The 16,408-nt window shown below is 45.5% G+C and overlaps 2 protein-coding genes across 6 annotated transcripts; both read left to right on the top strand.

The window, feature by feature from the left end:
* Window positions 1-3,282: 3,282 nt before the first annotated feature.
* ARL6IP1 (ADP ribosylation factor like GTPase 6 interacting protein 1) lies at window positions 3,283-9,650 on the top strand. 5 transcript variants are annotated; one of them, XM_015643139.3, is made up of 6 exons: window positions 3,283-3,375; window positions 4,868-5,001; window positions 6,620-6,739; window positions 7,546-7,663; window positions 8,283-8,367; window positions 8,585-9,650. In XM_015643139.3, exons 1-6 carry the CDS (start codon window positions 3,340-3,342, stop codon window positions 8,701-8,703), a joined length of 612 nt encoding a protein of 203 aa, XP_015498625.1. In that variant the 5' UTR covers window positions 3,283-3,339; the 3' UTR covers window positions 8,704-9,650. The 5 variants fall into 5 exon arrangements, with proteins under 5 accessions (XP_015498625.1, XP_033373769.1, XP_033373768.1 ...); XM_033517878.1 differs by having other exon boundaries at window positions 3,303-3,375; window positions 6,620-6,736; XM_033517877.1 differs by lacking the exon at window positions 3,283-3,375 and adding an exon at window positions 3,997-4,250 and having other exon boundaries at window positions 6,620-6,736.
* Window positions 9,651-10,183: 533 nt separating this feature from the next.
* On the top strand, window positions 10,184-14,454 carry RPS15A (ribosomal protein S15a). The gene is made up of 5 exons (XM_015643140.3): window positions 10,184-10,251; window positions 11,334-11,471; window positions 11,627-11,706; window positions 13,159-13,244; window positions 14,319-14,454. The coding sequence occupies exons 2-5, from the start codon at window positions 11,339-11,341 to the stop codon at window positions 14,410-14,412; spliced, it is 393 nt and encodes a 130-aa protein (XP_015498626.1). The 5' UTR covers window positions 10,184-10,251; window positions 11,334-11,338; the 3' UTR covers window positions 14,413-14,454.
* Window positions 14,455-16,408: the final 1,954 nt, after the last annotated feature.

Below are 16,408 nucleotides of genomic sequence, written 5' to 3'. Positions count from 1 at the left end.
CACACATCCTGCATAGTAAATAAGACTGTGTTAGTTACATTCTCTTAAAAGATGCTTCTTACAAAGACATAAGAGTACTTCCTTTATTTTCAGTAAAACTGGTGTTTATTTTCTCTGCAGTGAAGCACACCTACAGTAATGCAAGTCTAGAATCACCTCTCTAAATACACACAAACCAGCTGAACCCATAGAAGTCAAACAGTTCAGCTGATGGCAGTTTTTTGCCTGCTGCTTACCTGCAGTAAATGTTTACCAAGGGACCATGCTATAAATTAATTTCTCAAAGCTGAATTCCACATTTGTTCAGCATTTTTGTTACCCCCTCACAATTCTATAGGCTCATGGTTGAGATGCCCGTTGAAAATGAGCTGCTTGTCTGCCTCTCTTCCTTCTCCCCTTTTGTAAAGTCAGGATGTGCACATGGCTTTGCCAAATGAGTTGCTGGGATGTGTTGAACTGGAATCATTATTGGTGTCCTAGATTATTTTGGTAGGATAATGGTACTGTCAATACAACAAATTGAAAATGCAACAGATCTATACAGTTAACAGAAATTAATTTTGTACTTTGTAGGGACTTCATGATCTGGTTTTGCTTTGCAACAATTAGTTTTGCCCTCAAGGATTATTCTATTTAAATAGTAACATTTTGTCTGATTTTTTTAAATGTCTGTAAAAGACTTAAGTCCCCCAAGTTGAAGCTCTGTTTTTCTAAGTGCTGTGGTCTTTAAGGTTAATTTACTTCAATTATTCATCAATATGTTCTGTGTCTGGTACATTAGCCATTCTGTTTTAGTACGCTCAAGTACTTCAAAGGCTTCTTTGCTTTCTTTTCCTTCTTTTTTTCCCTAGTTTTTCCTATAATTAGCAGACACTTTATACATTAAAGAATTTGACTAGGAAAAAAGTTTGAGATGGCACTTGCCATCTGCATGTTTGTTAATGTGGTCCCAAATTATAAAATGCATTTATTTCTTTAGTGAAGTTGTGAGTACACTGTTAACATTTTTAGTTAAAGAATGTCACAGAAATTACAGACATTAACTACAGCTAATGCTGTGTACATAAATGCATAGCTGATCAGAGCAATTCTGCCATTCATCAGGCTTATTTTTTATTAATAACATAATAAACTTGTATTGGTATGCTGAAAGGGTGGAGACTTGACATGTAAACTTTGTGTGCCTGTTCTAAGTGCACAGAGCAATTGCATTGCCCCTTTTAATGGTGTTTTGAAGCCAGCTTGGGGAGTTAATTTTCTGTGCATCTGCTAAGAGAGAATCTTGGTGCAGGAAGGATTGATCCCATTGCAGCGTGGTCTGTGCCATGCATTGCAATGCAAAACATTTGGGTGTAGCTCAGGTAAGGTACAGGAGGTACTGAGCTGCTGCTCATCCCCTGCCTCTCCTACACTATGGCTGGGATTTTAACAATGGAATTTATAAATACATGTGTATGTAGGCACGCATTTTTTAATTTGGTGTGGTGCCTCACAAGGCCTGGCTGCTCAGTGAGGGTGGGCTGGGCAGGTGGCAGGGCTCTGCCCTGTTCCATGTTCCACAGTGCAGTGGCCACTCTGGCATTTCTGGGCTTGAGGGCACCCAGCAGCACTCACCTGTCCCTGTACCCCTCTGAGCTATGGAGCACCACTTGCCAGGAGGGAAAGGCACCTCTGCAGGCCCTCTGGGATGGAGAAAAGCTGCAGGGGCACCTGACTGGGGAGCTGGTGTTTGAAAGACTGGCTGGAAGATGGTGAATGTGATGGGCTGGAGATGATGGCAAAGCCTGCTATTTCCATTGGTAAGTGCTTGGGATTTTTGTGCTGAGAATCACATAAACAGATGAAACCAGGAGCTGGCTGATGGTGTCTCGTAGCCAGAGCAGTGTTGCTGCAGGGCACTGCAAATATCCATAGAAACTAATGCATCACAGAATGACACAATGCTGAGGGGTTGAAATGGACCATAAACACCATCTAGTCCCAAGTCCCCTACCATGGGCAGGGATATCTCCCTGGGCAAACCTGTTCTCAACACCCTCAGTAATGAATTTCCTCCTAATATCTAAGCCAAATTTCCCCTCTTTCAGTTTGTACCCATTCCTCCTTGTCCTGTCACTACAGTTCCTGATGAAGACACTGGAAGGTTGCTGTGAGGTCATGCTTCTGTATGGCTCCATACTCTTTTAAAAGACTAATAAAATTATTGCTGGCATCATCACTTATGAAATCATCTTTTGTGTGAGCTTTGCTGTGGTAAAATTACAGATTTTGAGGGTGAACTCCACCATTTATAAGTGTAAAACGTTATACAAAAATACTGTTAGCTTTTAGCGGCATGTGAATGAAAGTTACTCAGTATAGAATCTGTTCTTTACATACATTCTAGGGTAAGTGAACCTGTGAGCACCCTGTGAAAGACCAAACCATTCAGGACAGACATATGTTTGCTTACAGTGTCCTCCTCAGTCCTTCTCTTTTTTTTTGTCTCCATCAAGCTGGTGCCAGAGTAGTTTTGGTGCCTGAGATGTTTTCTTTGCTCTCATTATAGCCTTGCATTGCATGGTGATTACGCTCATTAACACACGTGCCTGAATCATTTAGAAAGCTGAGTCAGAAACAATATTTATATCCCGGTGCCTTTCTCCTGTATTTATTCCCATGCTGCCACAAGTTCTGAAGGCAATAAAACACAGTGTTGGGCTTTGGTGTTAGCAGCAGTTTGCGGCGGCACAGCTCGGGCTCAGAGCGGACAGGGAGCGGCTGCAGCACATGAGGGAGCCCCGGCTGACCTTAGGAAACTGGTCAGAAGGAGCCGGCCGGGCTCTGCTCCCGGGAAACAAGCGACAGGACAAGGGGACACGGTCTTACTGAACCTAGGGGGGAGTGGGTGGGTTAGACACTAGGAAGAATTTCTTCACGGATTGATTAGATACTGGAACGTGCGGCACATGGAGGTGGTAGTCACCATGTGCATAGAGGCGTTTTAAGAAAAGATGCGACGTGTGTCGCAATGGCGCAGTTGACAAAGTGGTGTTCGGTCATTAGCTGCACTCAGAGGTCTTTTCCAACCCAGCTGACGCTGAGAGGTTTTTGCGGGGTTAGCGCGGCTCCCCGGAGCCGAGCACGGCTCCCTGGGCGGGCCCGCCGCCGCCTCAGCCGCACTGCGGCGCGGGAGGGGGCGCGCGCACGGCCCGCGCGGTTCGAATCGCAGCAGCCAACCGGCGGCCGGCGGGGCCCCGGCACTGGCCAATCACAGCGCTCAGGCGGCCCACGGAGGCTATAAAAGGCGGCTCGGCACGGCGGGGGAGGGCGTGGCCGGCGGTGCGGGAGCGGCGCAAGATGGCGGAGGGGGACAACAACAGCTTTTACCAGCTGGTGAGGGCGGGCGGCCGCTCGGGCCTGCTGGGGGCGGCGGCGGAGCCGGGCCCGCCCTGCCTTGCTCTGCTATGTCCTACCCGCAGCGGTGGCTGGCGGGGGCCGCTCGGCCCCGTGCTGTGTGACGCGGTTTGGCTCCGGGGGGTTCGGTGCGGGATCGGCCGCGCGTGGGGCGGGCGCGGCGGCTGCGCTGCTGCTCGCGGGCCGAGCTCCAGCAGCGCTTGCGTTACCTGACCTGTGGGCTTACCCCGACTGTGTCTGTCCGTGGCTGTCAGTCTGTGTCTGAGTGTCGGTCGTGTGTCTCTGTCGGTGTCGAACGCCGCAGCGATACGGGAGAGCGGCAGGCTCTGGGTGATGAGCTTAGCTAAACGTGCCGAAATAGGCTTGGCTAGTTAAGGAAACGCAAGGATACATAGGGAGTTATGCCTCATTTGGTAAGCGGCTGCCGTGGGAAATGGGAAAAGCGCTGTAGGAGGCTGTGGAGGGGCTGGAAGCGTTTGAGCGCTGCGGTGCTGCACACCCAGGCTGGGCACAGGCAGCACCTCCAGGAGCTCCGAGCTTGGAGGGAAACTCCAGAGTTTGTAGAAAGTCCACGGAACTGTATTGTCCTTGTTATTCTAGTGGCGTCGGAGTTCTCTTTGGAATGAAGTGCAGCACGTAGATGAGAGTGAAACCTGTTCTGTTACCTCTGCACAGCAGACGTGCATGTCTTCATGACTTCACCTCTTGCTGCTCGGGCAGCAGTCGGTTCTGTTCACGGATTACCTGAGTTTTGTGGTCTCTGAGATGCCATCTCCCACTGAGGGGAGATTGTTAAGCTCTGTTAAATGTGGAACACCTCAGATGAACTGCTTAACAAGCTGATGGCAGCACAGGTGGGGCTTCCTTGCAGGAGAGGTGTAGGGAGCAATATAGGAACCATATAGGAAGTGGAGTTTAAAGGCTGTCTTGGGCAGACAGTTTCTGGAATAACTTAATGTGAGCAGGTGGATAACTCTACTGTGGATTCTGAGTCTTTATCCATCTTCCTCATAATAAACTGGCATTGAACAACACCTAGAAAGCTTCAGTTTAATGTGGTAGAGTTGTCTTGGAAAATACATTTATTTTTAAATAGTTCTCATATTACAGTTTTCCAGTAATTGACACTGAAAACTTGAGAGGCTTTAGTTAGGTTTTTAAACCTGACTTTCTACTATTCTGGGGGGATGGGATGTTGTAAATGGGAGAAAAGGGGAAAACACTTTGGCAAAATCTAGGAGAAGGTATTGTTTGGCCTATACATGCTGGTAAGATCTTAACTATTTAAAGGCATCACTTCTAGAAAGTCATAACTTAGTACAAAACTCACGTTATTATTACTAATTTAATTACTTAGAAAGATTTGTGGCTGGGATCTTTAATTATCGCACTGGTTTTTTTTAGCTACTTCAGCGTGGGAATTATTTTGATGCTCTGGGTAGTAAAAGAGTTTTCTTCTCTTTTTGTATAGGCTTCTGAAACTGCAAGCTTGGAGGAGCAGTTGCAAGGATGGGGAGAAGTGATTTTGATTACAGATAAAGTTCTTCGCTGGGAGCGAGCCTGGTTTCCTCTGGCACTGATGAGTGTTGTTTCCTTTTCTTTCCTGTAAGTACCTTCTGGAGGGAGCCTGCAACATCAGTGCATCTTCATGGCTGGTACCAAGCCTATTAAGAAAATTAGTAGGACATCTGGAGAAGTCTAATAGAAAGGCTTTTACTCCAGGATCTTTCTTAAAATGTGTGAACTTTGTTGGAAATTAAAACCAGAAGAATTGAAAACAGGAAGTAACGTGAGTTATATCCTGCTCAGAATGATTTCTGCAAAAGCTGTTTGCCAGCAGCAGCTGCTGGGGTTTTTACTGTGCTCAGCTGAATGTTCTTCAGTGGTGCATTCATGTGCTGCCCTCATTCTTTGTACCCTGCTTCTTAGTCAGATCTCATGATCTCCTTTGGCTTCCCCCACACCAACAGCAGCATCCTGACAGAAAGCTCGTTTCCATCGGGCAAAATATCCTCTTCTGCTTCTTTGCTGTGGTGTTTAGGATGAGTTCATTTTTTTTTGCACAGGTAGGGCTTTTTTTATATTCTCTGTAATTTCTTTTGAGAAAGGGGAAAAGGGAAGAATGCAGGTAACTTCCAGTCAGTGGAGTGGAAGGATGTTGCCTGTCTGATTGGAGGTGCTGGAGGCACTTGGATGTGCCTTTATGTAACATGGTGATAAAGATAACCTGCCTTGCACAGACAGCTGTTCAAGCCAGCTGTGCAGTTTGCCAGTTGTATCTGCTCCTGCAGTAAGGAGAGAAATTACAAAAAAAGATGTTGAACCAGGTGAGGCAAGGATAATTGGTCTTTTGGCTAATACAAATTTTTTTGTCTTCAGGGGAGATGAGGAAGATGAAAATCAAATGGAAGCTGAAAAGTAACTTTTAAAAGAAGTAATTGTGTAAAGTTCAGGGTATTCTGTTATAAATCCTGTGATTATAGCAGGAAAGATCTTGTGTTGAATAGTACTTTGTGGAAATAAACCACTTCAGGTTCTGAACTCATCAAAATGACCTCAAACATCCAGCACAGTAGCACTCTGCAGATGTACAGGACAGCCCCGCTGTGGACTGGGTCATTTCTTTTCTTTTACTGTTTCAGTGTTCAGGAAGTTCTGTGAAGTACAGTTGAATAGCAGAGGCCCCAGCTGGTGTTATCAGGCACTTGGGAGATCAGCTGGTTCTTATCCAGTTGCCCTTCTGCTGTGTTTGAGTGCTGGCAGACTGAGTATGGAAAATGCAGCACTGCTTTAAGTGGAGATTGATGGCCTCTTGTCCAGAACAGGTTTGGCTGGCTCTCCCAGGAGAGACAGCAAATGACAACCTCTAGTGGGTCTGAGTTCTGTGACTTGAGCAACAAAATTAGAGCTTTTACTCTACCTGGTTATTTCAGATGTTCACTCAGTCATCCTCATCCCTCAATCAGTGTTAAGTTCACTGTGTGTTGTCAATTTCTGAGAGAATAATAATGATGAATTTTTACTTCTACTGAACTTTTTATCTGATTTGCTTGTAGCATATTCTTATCTGGTGTATTAGAAAAAAAGGCATTTCTTGTAATTTTGTTTGAGGTTAGGCAAGACAGTAGGTCTACTGGTGGAAGCTGTAAGCCACTGAAGAAGTGACCAAGAATGTGTAGTATTTAACAGCTTGAGCAGTCAGAAATAATTTCTCTTTCTGCAGGATGATCTACTATTTGGACCCATCAGTTCTCTCAGGCGTCTCCTGTTTCGTTATGTTCCTCTGTTTGGCTGATTACCTGGTTCCTGCTCTTGCTCCTCGAATCTTTGGCTCTAATAAGTGGTGAGGAAAGCTTCAATTGAAACGGTTTCTTGAGTGTAATTATGATCTTTATCAAAATGGATATCTGATTTGCAGATATCAAATGGTTACTTTGTAGAGTCATTGTAGTGAGAAATCAGTAATCTCTAGAATACATGAGGACAGTAGCAACATGCTTTTTATTTTTTTTCTGGAAGATAACTACTACAACATACCTTTATTGTTCCTTTTCTTCTGGAAAAACAAGTTATTTTTTTTTTTAAGCATACTAGTTAGTTCTGCTGGACTAGTTTTTAGTAATTAATGGATAATAGATACTAAGAAATAAAATGATGTGGAAAGTATTGATTGTATGTTTGGAGAGAGGCAATAGTAAATGTGATGAAAAAATAGAAATGCAGAGAATGAATGTGATTGTGATTGAAACAGATTTGAACAAAGGCAAGGCTTGTATAAAAGCAGTAACTTGAAGAACATAATTTGAATAAAATTTTGAGTTAAAGGTGAATTTTAGTGTATCTACTTTCAGATGACTAATGGATAAATGTTCCTTATGTAGATATGCATTATTTGTGTCTATCACACTGGTATCAGATAAGGTCAGTCCTTAGGTTGTTCTTTGGGAGTCAGTTTAGCAGAGTCAGCATACAGGAAAATTGCATGGGCACTTCTGTTGCAGTGCTCAGGTATCAAACTAAGCAAAGCAAGTGCCAGATGAGCACTGGGTACGTTTTTACTGCTGGAAAAATGCCATGGGAGATTTTCAAAGATTTTAAATTGAATCTTGAATTCTTATTTCTGGCTTTTTCCCCTCCCTTTAATAAAAGGACCACAGAACAGCAGCAAAGATTTCATGAGATTTGCAGCAATTTGGTGAAGTCTCGCCGCCGGATTGTTGGCTGGTGGAAGCGCCTCTTCACTCTGAAGGAAGAAAAGCCTAAAATGGTACTGAGTTCTAACAATTAATCTCTATTGCCTTAAGATTTTGTCTGATTTAGCTTTGTCTGAAGTATTTTAGCAAGGCACATGCCTGAATGAACTGGAATTCCAAACCAATAATGGGCAGTTCTGGCTGTGATACTGGTCACAGATTTATTCAGACCTGGAGTGGCAAGATACAAGACTGAAAAATTTGCAGTTCAGTGCAATTTAGGAGCATACCCTTGATAATAAAGACACTGAATTTCTCTGGATTGGTTAATTTTTGGAAACAAGCTGTTTCCAGTGTGCACAAACTGTCCAAAGAACTGGATCTTTAGTAGTGTGTCAGCTGGTACATGAGCTACTGAATCCCAAAAAGAGCTTTTGGTGCAGCATTGGGGATGGCACAGTCTGGCACTAAGGAATATCTGGGCAAAAAAAAATATGCACCCTCTCTGGCTGATGGTGTGAAAATAAATGAGAATGTACAATTACAGATCCTGTAATCTCAATTTTAACACACCTGTGCACACGTGTGGAAGAGCCAGAAAGCTTCATGTTAGTTTTAAATGTATTGCCAAATACTGAACGGAAGGGAGAATCCCCAACAAGTCTGTGGTAACTCTTCCCTTTTCACTTCTAGTACTTCATGACCATGCTCTTTGCTCTTGCTGTGATTGCCTGGATTGGACAGCAAGTTCACAATCTCTTTCTGACCTATCTAATTGGTAAGTGTGGGCATGCAAGACACAAGGAACTCTTTTGTTAGCTGCCTGAAATGGATTGAGACTGGTAGAAGTAATTTTTGATGAAGTGTGGTGGGTTGTTTTTGTTGCAGGATTATGTTTTTTCAAGCAATTAATGGGGCTTAAGTGAAGTAAAGAATTGTAGAGTGACAGAAGCTTTTAAAGGGAGCGTTAATTTTTCTTTTCTCCTTCTCTGTAGTGAGCTTCTTGTTACTGTTTCCTGGACTAAACCAACATGGGATCATCACAAAGTACATTGGAATGGCAAAAAGAGAGATCAACAAACTTCTCAAGCACAAGGAAAAGAAAAATGAATGAAGACTAAACTGCTGTTGATTCTAGCAAAAGGTTTCTTGGGAACAGTTTTGAGAATTAATGTATAATTAAGACAATAGAAGTTGTATTGCTCACTGACTTTTTTTTTTTAATTGGCTCCCTGATGAAGTGAAAAAGTCACTCCAGCAACTGCTCTGGGTTTGTCTCTTGCTGTGCTGTGTAGGGTTCTGCAGCCTGGAGCTGATCCTGTCTGAGAGATCCTTTCCTTTGATGTATGAAGCTTGTTATGTGTCTTCATCAAACTAAGATACCCTGTGCATAACCACCCCAACAGAGAGCTGTAATGCCTGATAGGATTTCTGTTACTCTATTAGTTTTGCTGATCATTAATTGTGGCTGCAGCAAGTGTGAGAGGCAGTTCTGAATGCTGATGCTTCTTGGAGGCTTGTTACTACTGATCCTTGTGGCAGGAGGACAATTAGCTGAGTGAGAATGGCCGTGGCTGAGGGCCCCCATCTAAAATGGGGGCAGAAAGTGGTTCCATTGTCTCACTAAATCTGCTTTTGGCCGTGTGTACCTGAGAGTGTGTTGAGTAGGGGTCTGGAATATATCAATTTGTTGTTCAGTTATTTAGCTGTAGTGTAAACTCATTGCACTGAGACTGTAGAAAATGAGTGAAGGTGTGTGTAACCTTAACAGCTGATTGTTCTGGAAACTGCTGTTGTCATGGAGCCTTGTAGCACGTTTGGTTTAATGAATGTTTGTCTGTACACAAAATCACTCTGAATATGCTGAGTTTGACTCTGTAAATAAGCCTGAATTGTTTGTGCTTTTTCTATGATCTCTCCCTCCTTTTTTAAAACTGAACTTTTTTTCTTTAAAAAGCTAAAACCTGTGTTAATGTTTTAAAAGTTTACTGTTTTAAAATGAACTCTCTTCAGTGTCTATTGTAACTGTTGAATAGGTAAATACAGACTAAAGAGAAACTACTTGAAGACTTGCTCCTTGTCACTGTACAGAAAAGGGTGTCAGTGCATTTTTCAGTTAAACAGGAGGTGTGGGAAGGGTTGAGGGAGTGCGGTGCTGAGCGGGCACAGCCTGGCGGTGGGAGAGCGCAGTGTCGCGGGGCTGGAGAATACACTGACACCGGCCTCGGTGCTGCACGTGTGCCCCTTTGGAGTACAGACCACAGCCCATCCATCAGCCGGCTCTTTGCTCACCGCAGCGCCGTGTCGCGGTGTCCCCGTGTCGCGGTGTCCCCGTGTCGCGGTGTCCCCGTGTCGCGGTGTCCCCGTGTCGCGGTGTCCCCGTGTCGCGGTGTCCCCGTGTAGCAACTCTGCTGCCCCGGGCCGCCCGCTCTGCCCGGCGGATAGCAGCTTTTTGTCTCTTACGCGCCTCCGTACGCGCGCGAAGCGTCCCCGTTTCTATGGAAGCCGGGCGGCGGCGTCGCTCCGGAAGTGCGGCGCGGGGCTTCGGCCAATGGGGAGGGCCAGGTTTGAGGCGCGAAGTCTCGCGATATCTCCCCCTGCCGATGGCCCTCCCATCACCCCGCGCGGCCCGGGCTCTTCCTTTTCCGCCATCGCGCTCTCGGTGAGTGGGGCCGGAGCCGCGGTCGCGCCGCATCCGCCCCGTCCCGGCGCCATCCGAGCCCCGCGCCCGCCCCGCCCGTGCCGCCGGGGGCAGCGGGCACCACCCCACCCTCCTGGCCCGGTTTGAGCCGCCGGCACCGGTCCTGGCGCCGTCCGGAGCCCCCGGAATGCGGGGAGGGGGGTCGGCGCCTCCCGGCCGTGGCCCCGCGCTCCGCAGCGATGCCCGGGCCGGAGCTGTGGGGAGCTGGGCCGGGCAGGGCGCGGGGCAGCCGCGGGACTGCTGCACCGTAGGGCGTGCGGATCGTGCGGCGGGGCCGGGGAGGAGGTAGCGGAGCGCGGGGGAGCGGGCGCGGTCGGGGCCCGGGGAGGAGGCGGCCCCGGCGCGGGGGGCTGGCGGCTCTCGGCCGGGGGCGGGAGTTGGCTCGCGCGGTGTCGGTGTCTCAGTGGTGAAAGTCCTCGCGTGCCACACGATGTGCCCCAGTGCCCGGGACAGGGACACCGCTGGGGACGGTGCTGGCAGTGCCCGGGGTCTGTCAGAGAGGGGTAGCAGTGCCAAGTCATCCCTGCCGTGCTGGGAGTGCTCCGAGACTCCTTTTCTCGAGCGTCTGAGAGCTGCTGCCGGGTTTCCTTTCCGCAGTGTTGTGTTTGTGCATCTTACAGGTTTATTGCAGATCAGTGAGCAGAGCAGCATCTGTTGATTTAATACTATGTAGGATCTCGTTATTGCACAGGAGTGGTATTTGCAGCTGGGTTTTAATTTGGTTTGAAGGTCAAACCGATTTATCTGGGGAGATGTCACATTGCTGACATGGTGTCTGGACAGTGGTTTTGGAATCGTGTGTGTGCTTTGATAAAGTCAGTTTTAACTGTGTCAAATATCCTGACTTTTTATGGTAGTGGTAACTCTTCTTGATCACAGCTGTGTGACTTGGTTCGCTTATTTAGCTTGACAGTGCTTTTTAAGTTTTAATGCAACTTTCTGTCAGTGTTGGATCTCTTAGATCTAAAATTAGCTTGGGAAGAAGCGCTGCTCAGTATTTGTGTGCTGAAGAGCCGGTGCAATAGGTGCTGCTCTCCCTGCAGGCACCATGGTGCGGATGAACGTTCTGGCCGATGCTCTCAAAAGCATCAACAACGCAGAGAAGCGTGGGAAACGCCAGGTGCTCATCCGGCCGTGCTCCAAAGTGATCGTCCGCTTCCTGACCGTGATGATGAAGCACGGTAAGTCCCGGCCCTGCTCTCCCGGGTGTGCGGGGGTGCTGCTGGGGTAAAAGAAGTAAATCAAGGTGCTTGAAGTAGCTTGGTGCAACACACTTCATTAGTTGTGTTTTTGTAGCTAGGTGTTATATGTGTCTTTGACTGCTGGTCTCCTGCAGGTTACATTGGTGAATTTGAGATAATTGATGATCACAGAGCTGGGAAGATTGTTGTCAACCTCACAGGCAGACTCAACAAGGTAGGATTTGTCTTCCCAAATTCAGTTCTTTAATGCAGTGTTTAAATGAGTCTTTATTTTATGTTTGTCTGCTCTGTTTCTAAAAGCACTGCTTGTAAAGAAGGTGGTGTTTGTTGAATCCGTATAAATAAGAGTAGCATGGATGTTACCAGTTAAAAGGGTGGTTAATTTGTCTGGGTTCAAAGTGATATGGGTCGCTAATTACATTTCTTTTAAACTGAATATGTAAGGTACGCTTTCAGGGAAGCCTCCTTGCAAGTGCTGTGTATTTCTTTCTCTTCAAAGGCTTTCTGTCTGCCTTGTGCTTTCTCAGTTTCTTTGATATTTAAGCTATCTGGAAGACTTGTCTTAAGAGATAGGAGCTGAGTTGGTTTCCAGTTGATGTTTGATACCTGCAGATGTAGAGAAGACAAACCTTTCTCCTGCTGCCAGGTGGGCTTTGCCTGCAGTGAGGGAAAGTTGAATGTTACATTAATTGGTGCTTGTGAAGTTCCTGGGGCATATGAAGCATTTGTGTATGTTTTGGAAATTTTTAAATCCTTATGTCTCAAACTACTGAGCTGTGTAGTTCTGTGGTGACTTGCTGTGCATCATTGTTTACAGTTAAGCTTTTGAAGTGAGAGTTGGCTCTTCTGTAAAGAAATAAAAAAATTACTTGGTCAGAATATGTTGGGGTGTGATATGATAGGAATAAATATGCCATCTGAAAATTGCATGAGTGTATAAGGCAGGTAATCCTGACACCCCCAAATTACTGCAGCAATTACAGTGTTATGTGTCTGTAATAAATGATGTAGGTCAGGTTTGACAGCAGTGTTCCTTGAACTCTTCCAGGATGACTTTATAATGGATCTTCCAGGCTAATGGATATTGTGTTTCTCTCAATCATTGCAACAAGGGAACAGTTGTTTAGCACATAAAAATGCACATAGTGCAGGAAGGTGTGCTTCTGGTTTGGTGTTGGACAGTCGTTAAGATCACTGGAGCCAGTGAGGTTACTGGTGGTGGTGCCTGGTGGTCTTGGTCAGTAATACAACTATCTTGAAAATTTCAGTAATTTCTATGCATGTTAGTTTCTTCTTGGTTAAAGTTTACATGGGGTTTATTTTGTATGATGGTTAGAGGTAGAATATCCCGGAGCAATCTCAGGAATTTTGCTGATGTTACAGTGTGCTTTTGTGCTCTCTCAGGTGTGGGCATTACTTGGGTGGTGTAGCTTGAGCAGCAGTTTAAGGCTGTTCAGGTGAGGAGGAGGGAGAGAGGCTGAGGAAGTTAACAGGTGAGGAGTTGCTGGGTGGGAGGGTCCCAGGTGGGAGAAAGCACCACTCATCCTGTGCTAAGTAAGGGGGTGTGTAAGACAGCACTTGGTAAAGTTCTTTAGGCAGGGAGCTGGGATCAGAGATGTGCAAATCCATAAAGTTCTTCAGTTTGTAATGGAATTCTCTTTTACAGTGTGGTGTAATCAGTCCCAGATTTGATGTGCAGCTGAAGGATTTGGAAAAGTGGCAGAACAACCTGCTGCCTTCCCGTCAGTTTGGGTGAGTATGAGGAAGGGTGTGTTATGTGTAAAACTGTTATACTCACAAACTGCCTGAGTTAGATTCACATGACACCTTTCCCTTTCCTCTGATCGGCCTGGATTTAAATTGTAGTCTAAAAATACATCCTCCATATAAATGCCCTTTTAAACCAGTTTCAAAGGGTCACTGCTAAGTAAGGATCTGTTTCTGCTTGGCTTTGTTAAAATCCTTGTTTCACCATTTCACAGTTGAATGGAAAATAGGACTTCTCATACTTGTTTTGGTTCATGAATGGCCATTTTTAAATGGGGAAAGAGTTATGTAGGTTACCCAGTCAGTGGAAGTAGATTGTGCTACTTGAATTCATATGTCCAGATCGTGTGCAAATTAATCAGATATGCCTCTGTTAGAGTCAGTCTCCAGAACACAGGAAATCTTACTATTATGCAGTGTATCTTTTCTTCACAAAGTGTGCAGAGTCAAGAGCTGGAAGTCTCCAGGGCCTCAGCCAGTCTGTCCTGTCAAAGGGAAGATTAACAGTTGTGTGCTGTTCCTGTTCTTAAAGCTCCAGCAGCAATTCCTGCTTCAGCTGGCCCTGTGTAGCTAGTCTGTGTTATCACTGGGATTTTAGGACAGAGCTGTGTGGGTGAGGAGTGTTGGTAATGCAGATGTTGGCATTAGCAGTGACAGCAGGTGCAGATCCTGCAGCAGGCAGTGCTCAGCACTGAGGCAGAGATCCCAGCTGAGGAGCTGCTGGCGCTCTGGCACCTCTGCCTGCACTGGGTAGCAGCATCTGTGGAGGACAGAAGTGAACTTGGTCTAGAAACCTGTCCAGCACGGGGCAGGGACAGCCCAGTGGGAATAAGCAAGGAAAGAGGCAAATCGTTGGAGCACAGAAGTTGTCACTGTGCTGTGTGTGCTGCAGAGCTGTGCTTGAGAGAGGAGCTGCTTTTGTACTGTTGATAATGAGATCTCACTGCACTGGGCCCTTTCTTACAGGAACAGGCCTTGCTGTTGTAACAGAGATGGAGTTGCCAGCTCTGCAGCAGCCTGAGCAGGATGATGAACTGACCATTTGCTCTCTCTTGGCAGGTATATTGTACTGACAACCTCAGCTGGCATCATGGACCATGAGGAGGCGAGACGAAAACACACAGGAGGCAAAATCCTGGGATTCTTTTTCTAAAACTTGTAAAAAAAGAGGATACTAATAAATTGTTCAAATGGACTCTGATGTTTCCAGTCGGTATTTTAATGACTTCAAACACTGCCTGTGATAGTTCTTGTTACAGATCTTCAATAGTGCTCAGGTTCCAGCTTCACTTCAAGTGATGTTTGGGTTCCACACCATCCCTGGTCACAATTCTATTTCTGTTAAGGATATAATGTACTTCTAAAAGTTACCACTGGAATGACAGTTTGGGGTCACTGTACAGGAGATCTCAGCAGGAGAGCTCTAGTGCTGAACTAATGCTAATCCCAGCTGTCCTGCACGGGCTCACCTCACAGGTATTCAATACCTGTCTCCACATCCGTGTGCCATTCTAGAGTTTCACTTTTTGGCTCAATAATAGATGTCTTGCCAGAAGGTATTTCCTGTTAATGGTTAAAAAAAGTTGTGGGGTATGGGATTCTGGAATAATTAAATGGTCAAAGTTTGGTTTCAGATCACAAACTTGTTCCACGTCATAGAGTGAAAGGAGTAACAGGTTGGGAGGTTGAATAATTATTTTCCTTCAAATCTACTCAGAGAGTGTTTCAAAACACCAGAATTTTGGGTAGAGTAGTTGCTGTGCAGCTACTTTGTATGTTGGCACATAGAAGCAAAGCTGGTTGAGATTTCTTCTAAGTTTTCAGAGTGAGGAAGTAAGATTGTCTGGACCTACAGGTAGGGAATATTTAGTATTGAATGAGTTGGTGTTTGCTTCAAGCATGTGACAGCACAATGTCCTTGATGCAGAGAAATCAGATGTTTTTCAAGGCAGTACATGGAGCAGTACAGCTTGAGTTGGTAGAGGATGGGAAGCAAGCTGGGCTGATGGCATTGTCCTCCAAAAACAGCTGGAAGTGCCCTGCCTTATTTCACTTGTTTGCAGTCTCAGCAGGAAGGAGCACATGGAGATGTAGCAAGCCTGTTTCAACTGAACCAGCTGGTGAATTTGTGGTTCTGATACAAACAGTTGGAAACTGAGTTTTCCTTCTTGGTGATGCATCCCCTTGTCCGCTCTGTACAGTTGCTTGAGCTGGAAGTGACATGCCTTGAAGGTGATACTTCATCACAAACCTTGGCATGGAGGTGACTCTTCAGGGACCAAGTCTGAACTCAATAACTCTGTAACCTCTGGTGGTTCAGTCTGTTACTGTTTATGGAGAAAAGGAGAAGGTGATGCTGTAAAACAAAAGGTCTTTGCTCTGGATGGACTGCAGTGTGTTTGATGTGCTTCTGGAGGAACATGAGAGCCAGCAGAGCTTTGAAAGTGCTTGCAGGAAATGTGGTGGCACCAGTGTCCTAACGAGCCTGGCTGAGAAGAGCAGGGGCTTTGCCCCTGGTTTACCTGCTGGGTCACAGATGTGATGGTTAAGGTCACAAAGTGTGGATTGGAGACGGCATTGAAACATTCAAATGGGATCACTGGTTCTCAGTTGCACTGGAAACAAATGTGCTTTGATGAAGATTCCTTCACTGTGTCAGAGTAGTTAGAAAGTCAAGAGTCTGTTTCAACCCCTATTTTGTTGTCAAATAGAGTTATTTAGTGACAGGTGGGGTTTTTCCTGTCCATAATGGATTTCATTCTGCAGTACCAGGCACTGACACCTGAGATTTTGTACTTCTTGCTCAGAGTAACTGAAGATTGTATCAAGATTGCACTACTTTTTATAAAATGTTAATTTTTATCAAGTCTAGAATAGAACATGTTTCTTATACCTAGTAGAAGAAGGCCAATGAGAGTTTTAAGGCCAATGACAGTTTTAAGGCTTCCTTAGATGAATTTACTATGGCAAGTTTTCTGCTAGCTTGACAGCTGTTTTAAATCAGTTTTACACAGGATGTGGTAGTTTTTCTGACCCAGCTTAGCTGTGTGTGTCCTTTACTCCCACAGAAACTCCTGAGGTAACAATTTTTGATGTTCTCAGTTGACAGATCAGTTGGGAATGAACTGTAAATTTATTCCACAAGCCAG

Source organism: Parus major, chromosome 14 (assembly GCF_001522545.3).
Source record: "Parus major isolate Abel chromosome 14, Parus_major1.1, whole genome shotgun sequence".
Lineage (NCBI taxonomy): Eukaryota > Metazoa > Chordata > Aves > Passeriformes > Paridae > Parus > Parus major.
The sequence above is the reverse complement of the archived record's forward strand: the minus strand, read 5'-3'. Positions and strand labels throughout refer to the sequence as shown.

What these genes read in the sequence shown, in the direction of transcription:
- RPS15A (XM_015643140.3), top strand. Translation starts at nt 11,339, where the DNA reads ATGGTGCGGATGAACGTTCTGGCCGATGCTCTCAAAAGCATCAACAAC. An exon ending in TCACAGGCAGACTCAACAAG is followed by an intron (nt 11,707 to 13,158) that starts GTAGGATTTGTC and finishes TCTCTTTTACAG; the next exon opens with TGTGGTGTAATCAGTCCCAG. An exon ending in CTGCCTTCCCGTCAGTTTGG is followed by an intron (nt 13,245 to 14,318) that starts GTGAGTATGAGG and finishes CTCTCTTGGCAG; the next exon opens with GTATATTGTACTGACAACCT.
- ARL6IP1 (XM_015643137.3), top strand. Translation starts at nt 4,203, where the DNA reads ATGTGGAACACCTCAGATGAACTGCTTAACAAGCTGATGGCAGCACAG. An exon ending in ACAAGCTGATGGCAGCACAG is followed by an intron (nt 4,251 to 4,867) that starts GTGGGGCTTCCT and finishes CTTTTTGTATAG; the next exon opens with GCTTCTGAAACTGCAAGCTT. An exon ending in AGGAAGAAAAGCCTAAAATG is followed by an intron (nt 7,664 to 8,282) that starts GTACTGAGTTCT and finishes TTTCACTTCTAG; the next exon opens with TACTTCATGACCATGCTCTT.